This window comes from Anas platyrhynchos, chromosome 1 (genome assembly GCF_047663525.1).
Source record: "Anas platyrhynchos isolate ZD024472 breed Pekin duck chromosome 1, IASCAAS_PekinDuck_T2T, whole genome shotgun sequence".
NCBI classification, from domain to species: Eukaryota; Metazoa; Chordata; class Aves; order Anseriformes; family Anatidae; genus Anas; species Anas platyrhynchos.
In genome coordinates this window covers 93,094,320-93,113,507 of record NC_092587.1, presented here as the reverse complement: position 1 = coordinate 93,113,507, position 19,188 = coordinate 93,094,320, and the positions used below count along the sequence as shown (strand labels likewise).

The 19,188-nt window shown below is 43.4% G+C and overlaps 1 protein-coding gene across 4 annotated transcripts in view; it reads right to left on the bottom strand.

Annotated features, from left to right (window-relative positions):
- The window catches only part of NECTIN3 (nectin cell adhesion molecule 3), a 69,222-nt gene extending 52,330 nt beyond the window's left edge, over nucleotides 1-16,892 (bottom strand). The window contains exon 1 of one of the 4 annotated variants that reach the window (XM_038183478.2): nucleotides 16,571-16,892. In XM_038183478.2, the coding sequence (XP_038039406.1) occupies nucleotides 16,571-16,742 (172 nt within the window). In that variant the 5' untranslated portion in view covers nucleotides 16,743-16,892. Of the gene's footprint in view, nucleotides 1-10,069; nucleotides 10,098-16,570 lie in introns of those variants that run through there. The other 3 variants (XM_038183480.2, XM_038183477.2, XM_072024425.1) reach the window with 3 other exon arrangements.
- Between the last annotated feature and the right edge of the window lie 2,296 nt (nucleotides 16,893-19,188).

The following is a 19,188-nucleotide window of genomic DNA, read 5'->3' as shown; positions in this document are numbered from 1 at the left end:
GCTATGTTCCTTGATTTCTCCCACAGCACTGATATATTAGCCCCACTGTGGTTGCTCACACGTTCTTCTCTTCGAAAGATCGCTATTAACTTCTGAACGTTCACTTGTTCCATGTACAACTGGACCAAAACTAAGCTCCAGTCTTAATTCCAAAATAGATGCAGCTATTATATTTACAAAGGCAAATGTAACCCTCCTGTCCAGTAAATGTAAACTTGACCATGGGAGGCAAGGAGGAGCATTAACAAGTGCTCTCTTATTCCAGTGTAACATACATGTAAAAAAATATTCAATTCAGAGTTCACCATTAACATAGCTTGATCCCAACTCCTACACTAATACTTCAGAGATCCGTATATCTGAGCCATTATTCTTATTTCCCGATGCTGTTTTCTCCACATTAAACTAGAGCTGAAACACAAGCTAACTTGTTGAAAAACAAGCCTCTATGTATGGCAAGCACAGTGCCCCTGCATACTCTGCATCTAACCATTCTCTGAAGACCTTCAGCAACAGGCAGTAGAAAATTAAATACAATCTAAGACACAAAAGGAAAAAAAATTAAAAAAAAAGAAGGTTAGGCTCATGATTCAAATTGAGTTGTCAAGGACAGTCTCAGAAAGCCAGTTTTATAAGGTTAAAGCTTTAAATCTAACTACTCACAGAGCATGTTTACGAAGCCTTAGCAACTTTAAAACTTCCTCTGGAATTTCAACTTAAACCTTGCTAGCATCACTGTGTTTTACATGCTCTTGAATTATAATCTTCTACACATGTTAACACACTGCAAATTAAAGTACTTATGTTTACCCCAATACTAAGCGTTCAGATGTTTACAAGACATGTTGAACTAATGAGTGAAGTGATCTATAAGGCAGCTGGAAGATGTTCTGCAACAAACATTCCAAACATCAGTTTAAACAGACAAACCTCTCAATCCCATCCCCTTTAACGAAGAGCAAGCAAGACAACAAGGTGCTCTTTTTCCAGGAATTGGGTGAGGCTCAAAAGCAGGACTAGAGGAGAAAATACCTTCAGCCCTACTTCTTCCAATCCTACTAGTAGTATACAAGTTCACTATAGATATATATACCTCTTCCACCCAGAAGCACAAAATGCTTCCTATTCCTCTTTGAATGCATTTATCCCCAAATACCAAATGAATAGGTATTAATATACTTAAAGAAAACCTAGGGAGATCAACAGGCAGTTGCTCAAGTTACCACTCAAACTTTCTGATGGGAAGGTTTGTTATGAAGTTCCAAATCATCTTCAAATTCTTTTGAAACACAACATGAGTATATAGTCCTGACACACTGAGCCGGAAGAAAATACTGACGTCCTCCTATGTGGCATCGAGTTTGAATACTTAACAGAAACAGCTAGCTAACAGATACAGCAGGAGGTCAAAAGGAGCGCTGTGCTTCTGTTCTGCATCTTTGTTGGGCTGCTAACTGCATTAGAGACAGAAAAAGAAGTTAGACGTAAGTCTTTCCCAGTCAGCCTGAAAAGCAAGGGAAAACTTCAAGTTGTAATGGGACCAAATTAGAACAGTAGTCAGTATGAACATGTACCAGTAACAGATACAGGATGTTACCAAACTGGTTAGAGAACAAAGAAGGTTCTCAAAGTCAAGTGAAGTTTAAGTAGATGGTGATTATATTTCAATAATTCAAAGTCCCAGCCTAGAATACAAAGAGAAACTCTTTTCTAGCCAACGTAAGAAAGGTCTCAATTGGAGTTTTTCAGCCACAATACTGTACTTCACATAGTAGCCACCTAGGGAATCTATGTTTGAAAGCCAACAAAGCATGTTCCAAGCCCTTAAATATGATCCACAAGGAAGGACTGGAAGCAGTCATCTTTGTTCTCAGAGACAACACCCCAATAAAGGTCCTGATTTACACATACTGCCAACTACTACCAACTAAGAACCCTTCTACTACTGAGTATGCCAGTAGATGTGAAGCATTAAGTCACCAAGACCATCTCTGTAGCCTCAACTTTCAAAAATTGAGTAAGATGCTGTAACAGAAAGACCTTTGATGAAGAAGGTAGTTCCATACTGAGATTTTTTTCCCCTGCACTCCTCATGACCTGGTAACCTAATAGCTTAACTTATCATACCAGGGAAACTGCAGTTGTGCTCCCACAAGGGAAATGATCAACAAGATGAGACTAGTGTCGAAGCATAGCAAACAGCAAGATGTCAGGACAATCTTTACTCGTAGTACTTTCAGGTAGCCCAACCCTAACCTGACCTGTCAATTTAACTCACCACTGTTTTCTCAGTAACAGTCCATCTCTCATTGGTATCACCACCTTTTTGCAACCACAGCATCCTCTGGCAAGGCATACCAATATCCTTGCCATCAGTTCTAAAAAAAAAAAAAATAAAATCTGTGCTTGTAGCTTCACCCCTTTTAGCTTTGAGGTAGCCCTGCTTTTTGTACTGTACTAGTTGACATATTGTAGTGCACACATATTTTAGGCATAGCTCATGATTTCACTGATGCCATCATATCCCTTCCTCTCCTCTCCTTCCTCCTAAGCAATCTTCTCCTCAACTAAAGAGTCTTTGCCTGCAATATACACAAGCCTCCTTCCATACCATTGATCCTTGTTGCCCTCTTCTGATTTATTCAACCTGAGGCTTTTTGTTTCTTTTTTTTTTTTTTTTTTTTTTTAAGATCAAGGAAGCAAAACTGAATACAGTACCTGAAGGATGGGCAGACAACCTATTTACATGTAAGCACATAACATGCTAAGTTCCCCCCTCCTCAACTGCCCCATATGCTCTTTCAGTGAGAACACAAAGCCATCACTTCAAGGAAGCATCCATCATGTATTCCAGATTTTGTCTTTAAGTACATGAACAGTTCAGAGGACATGAGGTATCTAAGTTACTCCTTTCCTCTACAAAGAAGGCCTTGTGTACATCAAACATCCATCTACACTAGTCAGATTGCTTTAATTATCTACCACTGTTTCTTAAGGTAACCTACCTTTATTCATATGTAACTTGTTGTTGCTGATAGCATGTTGAACAAGGTTTAATATTCCAGAAAAACACCAAACACAACATTCTAGTCCTCACCAGCATGACCCAGCACTGTAGCTTTCACTGAATGAATTCTTCCCAGGACAAGGCTTACAAGGCCATAGTAACTACTAACTGAAGGTTTGGTCAGATAAATACCCTCCCCACACTTCCTCTGAGACTTTCAGAGTTCAAACATATCTTCCTTTAAAGATACTTCATGTTATTAAAATACCTGCCAACTATTTTTTAAATGTGAAGAGTAAAGGGGTTTGGCAATAAGTCACACATCTGAGAAGTTATAGCCTACCACTCCTCCTTTACTGTGAAATCAGGACATTATCAGTGAATTAGCAGTGTAACCTACTTAACTTAGCCACCAACTTGCTAGAACAGGGGTTGTTATTTCAGCATGCAGACTTAAGTCCAACAACCTCCCTTTCAAGTTACATAGCTGTTGTCTCAGCACTACCATATAATAAACTTGTCATTACCTACACAGAACCACAAGGCAACTGCAGCCAGAACTGAAAACGAAATGCAAAATCATCACTAAGATGCTATTGTTGCAATTTGCTGCCTTTCACTGTAAGCTAAAACAACACTGTCCTGTTCCACAGTTATAACTAACACTGCTATAGTAATTGCAAGGATAACTGCAACACACATCCCACTAGATAAACAAAGAAAACTGTCTGAGTATAAATTGCATGAGCGTGTTCTACACCCATTGCAGACTTAACCTGTCAGACCAAGGCATGCATAAAGCCCAGGTCCCAGAAAGCATTGCTGATTAATATCATCTCCTAGAGGAAACGCATGCACCAAGTCCATGGCATCTTGAATGCCTTCAGCAAATCACCTCTGGCACAGCTAAATTGTAGTCTTGATTCCCAGACAAGATGCCTACCAGTTACTACAGACACAACAGAATTCCTAGGTACAGATTTCTTCATAATACATGTTTCACTGGTAAAGTCAAATAAGCTGTAATATTTATGTAAGAGAATAATGATATCACATAGGTACAAAGGACTGCAGGAAGCCACCTAGCCCTGCTCAAAGTTGGTCTGGTTATATCTTTGTGCATGGAGCCTCATCCAGTCAAGTTTTACATGTTGCCATAGAATTAAAGTCCTCAGCCAATTTGGGAACCCTCTCCAGTATCTGAGATCCCTCAGAAGCATTTTTTCCCTCCTTACGTTGACCTGGAGTTTCCCACACTCCAGCTTATATATATTCCTTATAAATTTCTTGTGCTGCACCTTTGAGGAACTCCTGGCTCCGTTTTCTTGGCACATTCCCTCAGGCAGCTGCAGGCAGCAGGACTCCCTCCCCTCTTCCAGGAGGCGAAAGCCCAGCTCTGTCAGTCTCTCCTCATACACTCCTTGCTCCAGCCAGTGAGCACCATGGCCTGCCGCAGGGCTCACTCTGGTACCTCAGCACCTTCCCTGTACTCGCAAGTCCTCAGCTAAGCACTGTGCTCCAGTGCCAGAGGCAAGGGATCACTTCCCTTGACCTGCAGTCACGCTCAACAGCCCAAGACATGGTTGTCTTGCTTTGCCGTTGGGGCAAATTGCTGACACATGCTGTATTTATTGTTCCCCAGGACCCCACATCTGTGCCTGCCAGGCTACCTTTGAGAGCACTGGACCACAGCCCATGCTATTGCATATGGTTTTTCCAGTCCAGATGTGGGACTTGGCACTTGACATTGCTGGAGAAACAGGCTGGCTGCAGCCTCACGGAGCTCAGCAGACTGAGGTCCATTGAAGTAGCACTCCTGCCTCCTACTGTTAATGGTACCATGGGTTGGCATCTCCCACAAACTTGCAGTAAACACTACCCTGTCTTTAAATACAGAAAGTTAAATTTGCCCCAATACCAATTAAGCCACCAGTTGGACACAGCTTAACTGAACACCACCCTTCAAGCCACTCCCAACCACCTTCTTGGCCATCACAAGCCTAAACAGGCCTGGAGGTTGATTTGGTCTACAATCTTTCCAAAGGCTGAGGCAAGACTGATCAGACCATTGTTTCGTGAGTCCTCCTCACCTCAAGATGGATGTGGTATTGCTTTTTCCGCTTGCCAGGAACCTCAGCTCATGAGCAGAGCAGTTTTCAAAGGCAACAGCAGTGACATAAGCCAACTCGCTCTGCACCCTCAGAAGCGGACTTGTCAGCCCATGGTCTCAAATACATGCAATGACTTAAATGCTCTTCAACATTATCTTCCTCTACAGTGTGTAATGCTACATGTCAACAGCTCTACTAGTAGACTTGAGGAACTAGGAGACCAGAGGGCAGGACTCAGCGGTGAAAACCAAAACAACATATATTGGACATCTTGCTGTTTTCCCCATATCCTTCCTTACTAGGTCCCCAGCCCCACTGACCAGCATGCACACATACCCTTTTTCTTTTGTTGCCAATATAGTAATAGAAGCCCTCCTTTCAGCCTTTAGCATCCTTTAGTCATTTCAGCTGCACCAAGCTTGAGCTCTGCTGCTCCGTACCTGCGCTCTCAGATACTGCCTTCATGCTTCTCCTGCTTCAACCTTCCACAGACTTGGCTTATTTTGCTGAGCCTCAGCCATGAGTTCTCCATTCTTCGAACACATCGGACAGACGATCAGCATGGATTTCCAACACATCGCAGCCATTTCTTGTAGTTTGCAGATTTCTTTCCCCCGTGAAGACAGTCAGCTGTTCTCAGATCATTTGCTCACTAGAGCAGTTTCCCCATGAGAACATGACAAGCAGATTACTGTCTAAGGTGAAATCATCTCTTCCACAGTCCACAATTACTACTATCAAGGCTATTTAGTCCTCTCAGGATTTCAAACCCAGGTCCCAAAATCACTGAAGTCAAGGCTGCCATCGACTGTTACAACCAGTTCTTTGTGTATGTAAGTACAGGCTCTTGCTTAGTTAGTCCATGGTCACCTCCAACAACAAATTGACTTGAACATACCCCAAGCATCCCCTGGATGGTTTGTGTGACACCAGAATACTACCTCAGCACAAATGTGCAATTCAGGCCGTTCATTTGCCATGCTGGATGCACTTGCACGTGGGCAGTACAGATAGGATTCCCATTTGTCCTGCCTTGTCCACAGGAGTCAAAAGCATCTCCCATTATGTCCCCTTTGTACACTTGTTCATTATTCCTCATGTTTTCACTTTGGCTTACAGAAAAGCGTGCGAGTATTCCAACATGCTTGAAGCCCTCCTCAGAAGCTAACATATCCATTGGAAAACATACTCCCACTTTAATCTCCCAAATAGACCTAATCTCTGCCTCAGCAGTCCTTGTTTCTCAAGGAGAACAGTGGTCAGACGAGTCAAAGCCCAATCTGCAGCACCAGCCATGCAGCCAGGTGCTGACCTGCTAGGTACATTCACTGTTAACCCAAGTCTTTTTCCTTCATTCAGAAAGGCAACTGGCTTGTGGTCTCTGGGGGCAAGGGTGAAGGACGAAAGTGCAGAGTTCTTTAGTCACTCTTGAAAATGCTTAGGGTTACCATTCTTGGTGGGTGCAAGCATATCTCCAAAATATTACTCATTTAAATCAAAGTTATTCTCTCCACTAAAACCTGGATCCAAAGGAGAAACCTCTAAAGACTTCACATCAGGTCAGCAGATGGGGTGCCTCAAAGACCCAGCGTAAACTCTGGTAACTATTACCTCCCTTTTCTTTCCAATGACACGAAGTCTTTTACATACAACAGGAGACTATTAAGATGCACAGAACAAAGTGCAAACACACAATGAAACCACTAAGCAATTTTCATGTCTTCCATCTGATGATTAAAACTGCTAAGACCACAGTTTCAGTTACAACTCCATCAGGACAAACCCCAGCTAGCAGCCAGTAAGTTAATAAGCTTCCTTAAACATGAAAAAAGCTGTCACAACACCTTTCAGTTGACATTTCTGTGAAGGTCAGTCAAGTTCCCACTACGCTGACAGGCCTAGCCAGTACTAATGGAGACAGAACGCTTGGAGACCGCCAGCAGCATTTGGTGTTGATGGAGTGAACAGTCCTTACAGAAAGCTTTAGCATGAACTAGCAGAAGAATTCGTAGACATGAATTTTGAGTTTAAGTTAAGCACCCAACCATTTTTATTTTTTTTTGTGAAACTGATTTTAAGGAAGAAATTGTCCTTATAAGCATACTGCAACAGCTTTAAGCATTCAGCATTCCCTCTCTCCACAAGTATACCTCCCACAGGGATTACAGAACTACAAAAAAAAACAAACTTCTGAGGAACAGTGGTGTGTAACGTTTTTACAAGTGAAGGGATGAAACTCTCATTCTCCAGGAAAGCTCCAATTCCCTCAAGCAGGAGGCTACTTCTCCAGTCCTTCCCTTTCTATACAGGGTCTTGTCCTTCCTCAGCTATTAGGCAGGTAACACCTACTCTAGGAACTGAGGTTTACAGGAGAAGTTACGTTGTAATTTGCACTACAGATATCAAGAAAGTCACAAGTCCAGGAAGGTGGCTAAGCATAAGCTTTGCATTTCCTTGTACTTGCACTGCTGGAATGCTATCTGTCAATAATTCACAACTTCAGCCATACCATGCAATATGAAGTAACCACATTTCGTCAGCAGCAAGTCATGAAATACAATGACTAAAGCTCAGCTGTCCATTGCAAGATCCGATTAATTTTCTATTACATTACAAAGTTACAGGGATGTGTGCTGCTCCCTGCATTGCTGACACTGCACTGGAGGGCAGCATTACCAACCATTCCACCAAGTTAACCCTTCTTTTTGTCAGTGATCTACATCAGGACCATAAGTCTGTTACTGATAGCCAATCACAAGAAAGCTTTAAAATAGCTTCTATATTTACTGCCAAAATCAATTTGCCATATTTGTCACACTACCAGCATTACTCTCAGCTGTGTGCTGTAAGAGACTGGTCTCACTGGCTACGTACTGAACTAGCAGAAATTCTTCCTAAGTTACTACATACTGTTGGGGTTAACAATGAGAACCAATTTTCATTTAAGCTTTTAATCATTCTTAATCTATAAGTCAAACCACTTTATAGGACAACCTTGTTTCAGACTCGACTTACACTTCACTTTTGTTTAAGCTTGAAATATGCAAGTAGTTCTACATTTCTTCCACAGCAAGCAACTACCAATTATTCTAGTTGCTGCCTACTCATGGGCAAAAGGTAAGGCTTATTTCGACTGGGACTTCTGTAGGGTATACAACCCAATCCCCAACCTAAAGCAGGACCAACTTTGAATTCAGATTACGTGGCTCAGGGTCATACCATCATCTAGTTCTGAATATCTTCAAGGACAGAAACTCTACAGCATGTTTCAGTGCTCAATCTGCCTTGTAGGAAAGAGCATTAACACATTACTGGAATTTCCCTTCATGTAGCTTGTGTCTGTTCCTCTTCCCCTTCCTCTGAGGACCTCTAAGGAGATATAGTCTTGGTTTTCTCTCACCCTCTAAGCCCCTGTAGCCAGGAATTTGGATTCCCCAGAACTGTGGGGCTATGCCTTCACCCCCCAAAGGTGTGCTGCTGACCCAATAAGGACTCCAGCTTCTCTCCTGTAAAGCTTTTTTCCTCCAGTTCACACCACATCCATGCTGCTGCTGCATGGGGTCATTCTGCCCCAGAAAGATTTAAGTTTTGCCTTGGTTGAATTTCTTGAGGTTTACGCCTGCAGACCTCTGACTCACTTAGCCCTAGCCTCCATAATATCCACTATCCCTCCCAATACATTACCATCCACAAGCTTAATTGAAGTTTCTTACTGATTTGCATGGATGGTTGGTGTGAAGATAGACTGTCCCATTACATATCCCTGAGGAAACATAACAGTAACAAGCCTCCAGCTGGACATGGGATAGCTGATACGCTCCTTCTAAGGCCAGCTGCACACACAGCTTTTTTTTTTTTACTCACTTAAGTCCACTTACTTAAATCATATCTCATCAGTCTGGCTACAAGGACTTTTTCAGCAATCTTGTTCAAAGATTATTGAAGCCTTAGTACTCTCATGCTAAGGTAATACTGTTGTTCCTTTGCCCATAGCCACATCCTATGAACTCACAGAAATCAATTCACTATCTCTTTTCACACCAGCCTCAAATTGTGGAGACAGCAGAACTGTATTTTCTCACTTTACATTACTCACATATTTGCAATCACATCAGTTTAACACACCTGAAGTGTGCCTCCCAAGTCTCAGGAAACACAGCAGTAGACTAGCTCTCAAACTTCATCAACCAAGGGGACTTCTGTTAATATTTCCATTGAGTCCCACAGTTTTCACCTCTTTAAAAGATACTCTCAGCAGTATTCTTATATGATCTTATAAGAAGCTTACATAAAATTTCTTCCACACCTGAGTACATTCACATTTGTCAGGAGCTAATGTACACTATTAGATGTTTATGCGAAACCACTGACTTGTCAGCTTCAATCATCAAGACATTTCACTATACTCAAGAGCCTGCTTTACAGCCATTGAACTGAAGTAATCTTAGACACACAAGCTATGTCCAAAAGCTTGAGCTATCTCTGATACCACCAAATGCCAAAATGCAGCTATGCAGAATGCCACCTAAACTTAGTACGCTCCTTCCTGTACAGGATATCTGGAACCAATTGGTGTATAGCACTTCCTAGCTGCCAGAAGCAGGCTCTTCTATGCTACCTCAGCTACCAACAACATACTGCAACTGTATGTGCTCCTATCTTGTACAAAGTGATTAATGGTATGTTTACAGCCATTCAATTCCCATGTTTGTTTTCTTTAGCTGTAGAGATAAATGCTACAGTACCTTAATGAAGCCATAACAACATTGTTCCTGTTTCAAGGAAGTCTACCTTAGGAAGTCACAAGTGCACTGAAGTGTTTAAAGCACAGAAATGACACCGCTGGAGAAGAGCTGTTTGGTCAGTTTTTATAGTACAAACAAACATCAACCATCAGAAGCACATACAAACGCAGAATTAGGCTTCCCAGGTCTTTTCTGGCCTCACTGACCTCCAGTAATCATTTGTAGCAGAGTTGATAAAGCATGTTTTTTTATTGTTGCAAAGGCCAACAGGAAGGTAGGAGAAACTGAAGGGCCATATGAGGAAATCTCATTTAAGTAACTGAAAAAAAGAAAAAGATTAACAGAAGTCCAAAGTCAGTTCATCTGTTACCATGAAGTTCCTTGCATTTGATGCCATTTAACTTATACTTGATCAAGGCAAATACTGTTCCACCAGGTGAAGTACACTGCAGAGAAATCAAGCAAAGCTGGTTACTTTGAAAAATAACCTTGGATTTTCCCAGTTCAACCTCCAGCAGCCATTCATCCAATAGCATGTTCAGAAGCATGCTTGTCTCAGCAATAATTATTTTCCAGCTTAATCACATGTAACACTGTATTCCAATTAAAGCAGCAGAAGTAGACAAAGATGGCCCACACAGAACAAGATTAAACTTAAGCCACACTCTAGTTTGTAATCCTCTGACTGAAGACTAAGGAAGACAACAGGTCAGAAAGCAAGGAACTCATCAAGCTAGTTCAGCTCATTACCTCCAGTCTTTTATTATGCACTTCAAACATGGAAACCTGCTTGACTAGCCTTTCAGTACCTTTCTTGGGCAGAGACTGCAACTCAGATAACATTAAATTCTGTGCTTGATACTGCATTACTGTGATACCACTAGCACACTAAACATATAGAACAGTCACTCAAGCAAAATACCCTGTCAGTTCAAACTAACCACAGGAAGATACTGAGGACAAGCTTAAAAACTGTCATTTTTACTAACAGACTCATTGAGAAGAGTAAAATGGTCTCCTGAAACAAGAAAATCTGATATAGGAGGAACAAAAATGAACAGCAAGAACCATCCACTGCTGCAAGTAATTCTAATACTCCACTCAGCTCTAGACAAACTACACTTGACTGGGTTTCATGTGGCAGAGGCAAAGCCATGCCATTTATTTTTATGTATTGCAGTATTTAAATAGCTTTTACTTCCATGTAGTACTTGAGAAGGCTCCAAAGGCACAAAAAATATTGAACAGAAGAACACAGAAGTGATTAAGGAGAAGAGTCCAGGAGCTTATTACTTTTCAATACCTCAACTCATAGTGACCTTCTTGCTGCCTTGCAGATGTACAGCTTGATCATATCAGCTTCCCATACTCAGGAAGACACAGGTATAAGGACAGAAGACTGAGACCCAGGTTTCGGCTCTTCAGAAGTACTTTATTCTTCCCGATATTTTTGTTCTGCTAGTAACTCATTGACAGAGACTTATTTATCAGTTGATATTTGAAACTGTCCCGAGTCTAAAAGCTAATTAGCTGAAAGGAATGAGATGGAGAACAACTTGAAGTGCTTGTCTGTTTGATAGCATGAGAAAGTTTTGATTTCAAACTATGACTCGGAATTTATTGTGCTATGCCTTGAAGCTCTTTAACACAAGACTCAGTCATATAGCAACCCCTGGCCTTGCTTTCCCAAAGTCAAGGTAAATATTCACCATGAGTCCCCTATGGAGTCTTACTTGTACCCATCTATACCACATTTTAACCAGCTCTTTCACACTTGCATTGCCCCCCACACACATCCAGGGGAGCAAGACAAGCTCTTAACCAAGACCTTTTTCATCTCTCCTTTATTTATAGACCGGAAACAAACAGTTTCACTATTGTTATCTTTTACTGCTTATTTTGCTCTTTAATTACTTTAACTATTCCCTTCCATTTTACTTATGTTCAGGTTTTCCCACTTTCTCCTTTTTAACTATTCCTGGGATTTCTTCCTAGACTTACTGCTACTCTTTCCTACACAACCTTTCTGCTTTCTAAGAAAGAGTCAAGAGCATGACTGTTAAGCAGTAAATGGATCGCTGAATTTTGATCGATGCATTTCATGCCTAATCCAGTAATTCATTATACTTTGAATAAACATGTATTATTTCATTTCCAATAGTTATGGTCTCTGAGGTACTGAATACCACTGTCCTCCAAATTAGCACCTCCAGAGAACACCAGGTTTGGATAAAGTAATCCTAAAAAATAAAGTAAAAAAAAAAAAACAATCACTCTTCCCCCTTACACATGAAAAAAATCAAACACATGACATAAGTAACAGTAATTAAGCAATTGCATCTACAGCTATTTTTCAAGTGTATTTAGGAAAATGCAACCAGTAAGTATCCTTCGATATTTCTTAAGAAAACTCATCACGAGAGCTTCTGAATTACTGTCTGTATGCTACTAATTTTAATGGTCATCAGAAGAAAGAATTCAAGAAGCCCTGATGCCACACAATATGGCCACTGAAAGCTGTAAACAAGACATCACATCACAGATATGGAGTTAAGGAAAAGTGATGGGTTACCACACAGCTCGTCTTTGAGATGTAATGTACCAGGACTATGACACCTACATGCAACGCAACTGACATGAGCTCCCTCACTTCACTGAAGACTTGCCTAGTCAGTCAGTAGTCATGGATTGTAGTGCAAACTGTGTCTGCACATAGGAGAAACTCAAGGTTGCCTTCAGTCCCAAGACAGAGGTGAGGGCTACTTCCACAGCAACAGCAGTCTAGAATGGGACAGCAAGCTGTCAGCCATCAGTAAGATTAATTTGCACCAGTTTGTACAGCGGGTATAATGCCCTACTTTCATTCACTACTGACTTCATTTGAAAGCACTGAGACAAACTTGAGACCACAGAGCTCCTAACTGAGCTTTTCAAAAGACCCTAGAAATGCTCCTCATCAGCCCCATATGGCTGATACAGCATATCCCCAGCTCCTTTTCCCAGCAGATGCATTTACACCCGTGATGTTGCATACTTTGAAAGCTTCGACTATCAGCATCCAAAAGGTAATCAGCTGATTTAGATGCTCTGCAGAGACAGCACACTTTTGCTTCTCCTGCTGTAGAGCAGTCCTGCTTTCCAGTATCATCCTGGGAGCCATGATACATAGAGGGGGTGGGAAAAAAAATCTACACTGATCATATATCTGAAAGAGATACATGGCACTGCAGTCTTAACAGAAATAAATCCTGCCTGAGTCCTCTTTTGCTCAAGAGGAAACATTCACACTCCACGACATAAAATTATGTTATTTAAGGCAGCAATAAAAAGAGAAACACATTGTTTAGATCAAGAAACAGCTCCATCTTCACATAGCTTAAGTGGGTAACAAGTCATCACAATTTTTTTTATAATACCTGAAGTATTCAGATCTCAGCACCTCAAGGTAACATTACATTTCACTTCCATATGTCTACAGGTGTTCTTGTATACCAGAAGCTTAAGTGTTACAGCAATCATGAAGTTTAGTATGAATGAAACATAAGGATGCCAATTAACACTGATGAATATAAAACCTACCACCTGCTTTCACCCTCTCCATGCAAGTTTTATAACTATTTCCACCAGCTAGAGCACCTCAGCCGTTATTTTTATTTACATGTTACATTGCATGTTAAAAAAAGTCTTGTATAATATTTAAATAGCAGTCAAGAACAAGCCTATACAATATATTTTATTAAATGTAGATGCTAACACTGTAGTTAAACTGTGGTGCTCATGTAAAATAAATACAGGCTAACAGTGATCTTAAACACAACAGACCTACCGCAACGAAACAGAGCGAAGAACTGTTCCAAAACTGTAGATTATTTATTATTTTGAGTTAAACTGAAGTATGAGCTGGACAAACCTCTGGTTTCATTTTTTGCTGATTATGAAACGATCCGCATTTAACTCTTCTGCTGTCAGAGGTTACTGTTGTGTCTTCCAGTGCAGTTGTTCTGTCTCCCCACACAGATGCTGCACGCACTGCTGTACCAGCTACATAACATACCAGTATTTCACTCTCCCCAAGTATTGAAATCCGCTCTACACTATTCCTCCTCCTCCTCTTACTATCGTCTTATTGTGTCTCCTAAAGCCTTTTTGAAGTGCATTTCTTTCCCCTCCATCTTCTGAAAACACATATTCAGACAGGAATTCCTAAGCCATTATCACTGTCCTTTTTCCTCCCTTTACACAAAAGGCTTGTATTGTCTTTACAGTGCATGGCTGTACTTCCTCTTGCCCCACGTAGTAACCTTGTTTGTTTGACCTCATATTTTTGTCATGACTTAGCCTGAAAGTCATAATAAAATTCCCAGTCAACTTGACTGTTCTGGTCAATAATTACACAGTAATTTCCTTAGCTTTATTGACATCACTTCTGTATATGGTATGCTGCATACTTGTATTTGTATTGTTTTCACACCTTTCTGACCCAACCCATGTAGCTGTCCTTCCAGCTCCACTACACCCTGGTGTTCTGTACTGCTGGCTGTTTTAGGAGACTGTTTCCACCCCTCTAAAATTAAAAGGGTATGTCCCACAAATGCTTATTTTTTTCTTGTTTTATAAAGAAGCTAAGCATAACCAAGTACTCAAATTGCAAGATATATTTTTCCCCTCAACAAAGTCACTGAAAAACACAGTATACATTGTTTCTTTCTGGTCACCTTAAAATTCTGCCTGGTTTCTCTTGAATTCATGCTTACACTCCAAGAACAACATCGTTACGAAAACTAGTTGTGTACTGAAATTACGACCAATTCCTTATTCCGTCCACCTACTCAGCATAGCTGAAAAATACTTGACAATACACACACTATTTCATGGATCAAGACTTAGGGTAACATTTGCTATGCATGTCATGCATTTCCCCTACTTCCAAACCACACTAGTTTTTATTGTATAAGCTTAGTACATTCTTCATTGCATCAAGTGGCGTTATATAGAGAAGTAACTAGTAGAATTAATTGTACACATAAGCTGAACTTGGTAGCCCCGTTTTACTGAAAAAAGGCAGTGTTTATTAACATAGCTCTGTCTTGACTCAGAAAATCCAGGGGTTGCTGTTACATCAGATTTCACATACGTTTTCTCTTCCATCCCACTTGAGCTTTTTTGGGGTAATATTTCTCTGAGGAAATACAGATCAAATAAATCATCATTTCTAGCTGTCAGTCAAAAATGATTGAGTAAAGAAAGGTTTGATTTTATATTGAAGGTTTTCTGCTAGGATTTTCTGGTGGCGCTGTTTTCAATTCTCCCTTTTGCCAGCATTATCAGCGCTGACCAGCCAGCAGAAAGAAACAGTGATGAAAAGTAATCAGCAGTCTTGGGTACTGTCAACATCTAATCACATTCAGAACCAATTTATGTGAGATGACACCAGCATTATTAAAAGCTACAGCCATTGTACATATATGCGTTCTCCCCCCCCACACCCCACCCCTTCACACTTATCGTTGACAGTTCCAGAAAAAAGGAAAACAACTGTGGGAAATTTCAGGGGAAGGAAAAGAGTTCACTAAGCACTAAGATAGTGACCAAAAACTCTTTTCCCCTGCTCCTGACCTCTCAGTCCAGGAGTCATTCGTACTTTAAGATTTCCCCATTCTTTGCTTAGATTACACTTCAAAACTTCTGGCAGATGTTCTCAAGTGTTATCGGTCAAGTTCACATATGCCAAAAGCAATCTGGGCAGACTGACATCTGATTTACACTCATCAGGACTGAAATAGAAAGCCACCACATGACACAGCACATGGATGCTCTGAACTTCGCGTTACTATTACCTTCACATTTCGATGTAAAAACAGCTTCGGAAGGTTATGTCAAGTCTTAAACCAAAACTTATTCACCTTAAAAGAGCAGAAATCTGAACCCTTTGTTTGATCCTGAGTGCAAAACGTGCTACCACAGCAAGTTCGCCAACCCTATGCAAACTAAGCCTTCAAACCTTCGCTTTCAACTACAGCACCTCCTTCATAGCGAGGGAGTCACCGCAAACAAAGCCCAACTCTGCCCGATAAGCGCTTGCTATTGCCTAAGAGCTCCACAGCCTCATACTGGAAGCTCACTGCCGGACCAATTTACAAGGGGACGAAACGAGGTCTCCAGCACTTCCTGCAGCGCTCCGCCAAGGAGCCGCGGAGCGCACCCCGCAGGGCGACCGACCCCGCTCCGCTTACCTTGCGTGGCGGCTGACACACCGCTAAAAACCCCCAAAAAACGCCACGGGCGCGGGGCCCCCCCGCGGGCCCGGGGGCTGGCCGGCCGTCCCGAGGCGGCTCGGCTGGGGCAGGCGCTGCCACCTTCCTGAGCGCCGCATCGTTGCCAGAGGGGGGAGACTATCGCATGCGGGAGCGCAGCCGGCAGCCAGCCGCTCGCTCCCCGCCCGCCCCCGGAGCCCCGAGCCGGGGCAGGACGGGGGCTGCCCACAGCGGGCTCGGAAGGGGCCGAGGGAAGCCGCGGGGCAGGCCCGGGACACTCCCGCAGCCCCGGCCCAACTTCCCCAGCCCCCCCCTCCTAACGGTGCTAACGGCGCTAACGGTCCCCGCCGCAGCCCAACGGCAGCGAGCGCCGCGCCCCCCCACCCCCACCCCATTCTCTCTTCTCCTCTCCCCCCTGGCCGCGAAGTTTCCCCGTGCCCCCGCCGGCCTTACCGCAGCACAGGCGGGACACCAGCAGCCCCAGCAGCCCCAGCCCCGGCCCGCCGGGCGCCGCCGAGCCCAAGCGCCGCCACCGCCGCCGCCAGGAGGCACCGGCCGCGGGGAAAAGTTCCCCGCGGGCTGCGGGGGGAGCAGCAGCAGCGGCCGCAGCCCCGGCCCCGGCCATGCTCCGGGCTCGGCTCCCAGGCGCTGCGCTCCGTGCCCGGCTCCGTCCCCGGCTCCGTCCCGCTGCCGCCGCCCCGCGCCCGGCTCCGGCCGCGTTTAGCAGCGAGCAGGGAGGCGCCGCGCCCGACTCCCCGCCCTCCGCCGAGCGGGCCGCACCACCCGCTGGGGGGGGGGGAGGGAGGGAGAGAGAGGAGAGGGAGGGAGGCGAGCGCCGCGCCCCCCTGTCCCTGTCCCCGCCCCCGCCGTACCCCTCCCGCCCTCCCTCCCCGCGCCTCCCCCCCCCCACCTCGGGCAAGTCGTCTCGCCCCCTGTCCCCGCTGCGGGTAAGTCCAAACCCAAGGCGGGGGTTCCCCGTGGCAACGCGGCGGGTGCAGCTAGTTTGGGGGGGCTGCCGCGGTGTTCTCACCCCCCCCCCAATGGGGGTCTGTTGGTACGCGCCGCACCGCCCACTCCCCCCGGCCCCGCCCGCCCAGCCCGGGCCGGGGGCGCCGCGCCCCCCCCCCCCCCCCCCATCCCGTCCCCTCCCTGAGGGGCCCACAGCAGGGGCTGGGTGCCCGCGGGCCGCAGGGCAAGTATGTCCATCTGGGGTGCGCTGTGCTTAAAGAGTGACCGAAAAATACTCAATATACCACGAGTATACCATGTATACACCACCAATATACCATATACAACGAACATACCATGCATGTAGTGTGTATGTGCCACCAAAGTACCATATACCATGAATGCACCACGTATACACCACCAATATACCATATATATACCATGTATATACCACCAATGTACCATATACCACCAATATACCACGTATACACCACCAATATACCATACATATACCATGTATATACCACCAATGTACCATATACCACCAATATACCACGTATATACCACCAATATACCATATACCATGAATATACCATATATATGCCACCAATATACCATATACCACAAATATACCACCAATATACCATGCCTGGTGATACCACGCCGCGATACCCGCCGGTTAGGTGTTCCCAACCAGCCCACGTTCTCCACGCGGCAGGGCAATACTCACAGACTTCCCCCCGCGCTGGGCACCACGAGCAGCTCTCTCCCAGCCGTGCATGGATAAGCTTATCAGAGGCTCACAATGTTCATCCAGTCTTCAGCTACTCCGAATGTTTTCCAATTAGCTGCCTTCATTATTTTTTAGCTGTGGAACTAAACCAAATTCAGGCAAAGAGTTCCTACGGGCAAACTTAGCCACGATGGGTGTTCTACATTTGTCGCCATTTTGGAGGGCCATCAAACGTAACTGAGAGGATTCTGAAAGTTTTGTGAAATCTCTTCCATTTCATAAATCAGCTAATCATAAATCAGCTAATACAAAACTCTTCCCATCCCAGTTTGCTCTGGGACTGGGATTTAGGATTGCTCAGGTGGTACGTAGGATCTTGTCCCAAACTGCATAAACAACTTTTGGGGACAGTTTGTTCAGAGGAAAAAGGGGTGTGCAGTGGCATGGTCTTCCTGCTCTGCTGATACTCTCAAAGCCTGACCTTTTACCCTGTTGGTGGAATTTTTGCCATTTTGATTCCATGGAAACCCATATATCCCATGATGCCAATAAATCTGGATAAATGTAAGACTGAATTAATCATGAGAGTCCGATTTTTATTTATACTATATAGAGACTTTAAGATGAGAAAATGGATGAGCATAGCGGTAGGAGAAAATATTAATATGGCTTTGCTGATGTAACATTCCAGCCACATGTATTAATTGTGCGTAACTATTCCATTTCCCCATATAGAAAAGTCCTATATAGATAAATCCCTTCTACTTAACAGTTGAAGCAAATTACATCTCATAATTACATTTACGCCGAGTTCAAGGCAGTCTTAAGCTGGACAGGAAATATAAAGGGGCCATAGCGTAATTGAGAGTGCAACCCTTAAAATTCTATTTGTGACAACTATAATCAAATTGTCATATGCTATATTATTTTCAGTTCTTCTCATTCCCAAATAACAAAAGGCATTAATTGCATTAAAATGAAATGTTTTGAAGGTCTGGCACCAAATTATGTACACCTATTCACCCAGGCTAAGGAAGCAAATGTGGTTTGTCATATTTAAAGCTGTGCCCAGTCTGTAGGTAACATCTTCTAGTGCCAAGTTCAGTGCTGTTGCAGGCAGGCATCCTGGGGACTATGTGATAGAAAAGGAAATTTGACTTCATGATATCAAGGCTAAATTTGGCTCTCTGATGCTTACAACACTCCTGAAGGTATGATGCTCCAAACAATGAATCCCGCATAATATTGAGTAAGTGTATATAGGACACACTAGCTCAGTTTCTGTAATTCCATTGTTACAGGCGTATTTTTCCATAAAAAGATGTTTTTTTTCCAGAGTTGGCAGCAGTCCTGTTTGAATGCATCTTTGAGCTGCAGAGCTACAAAAGCC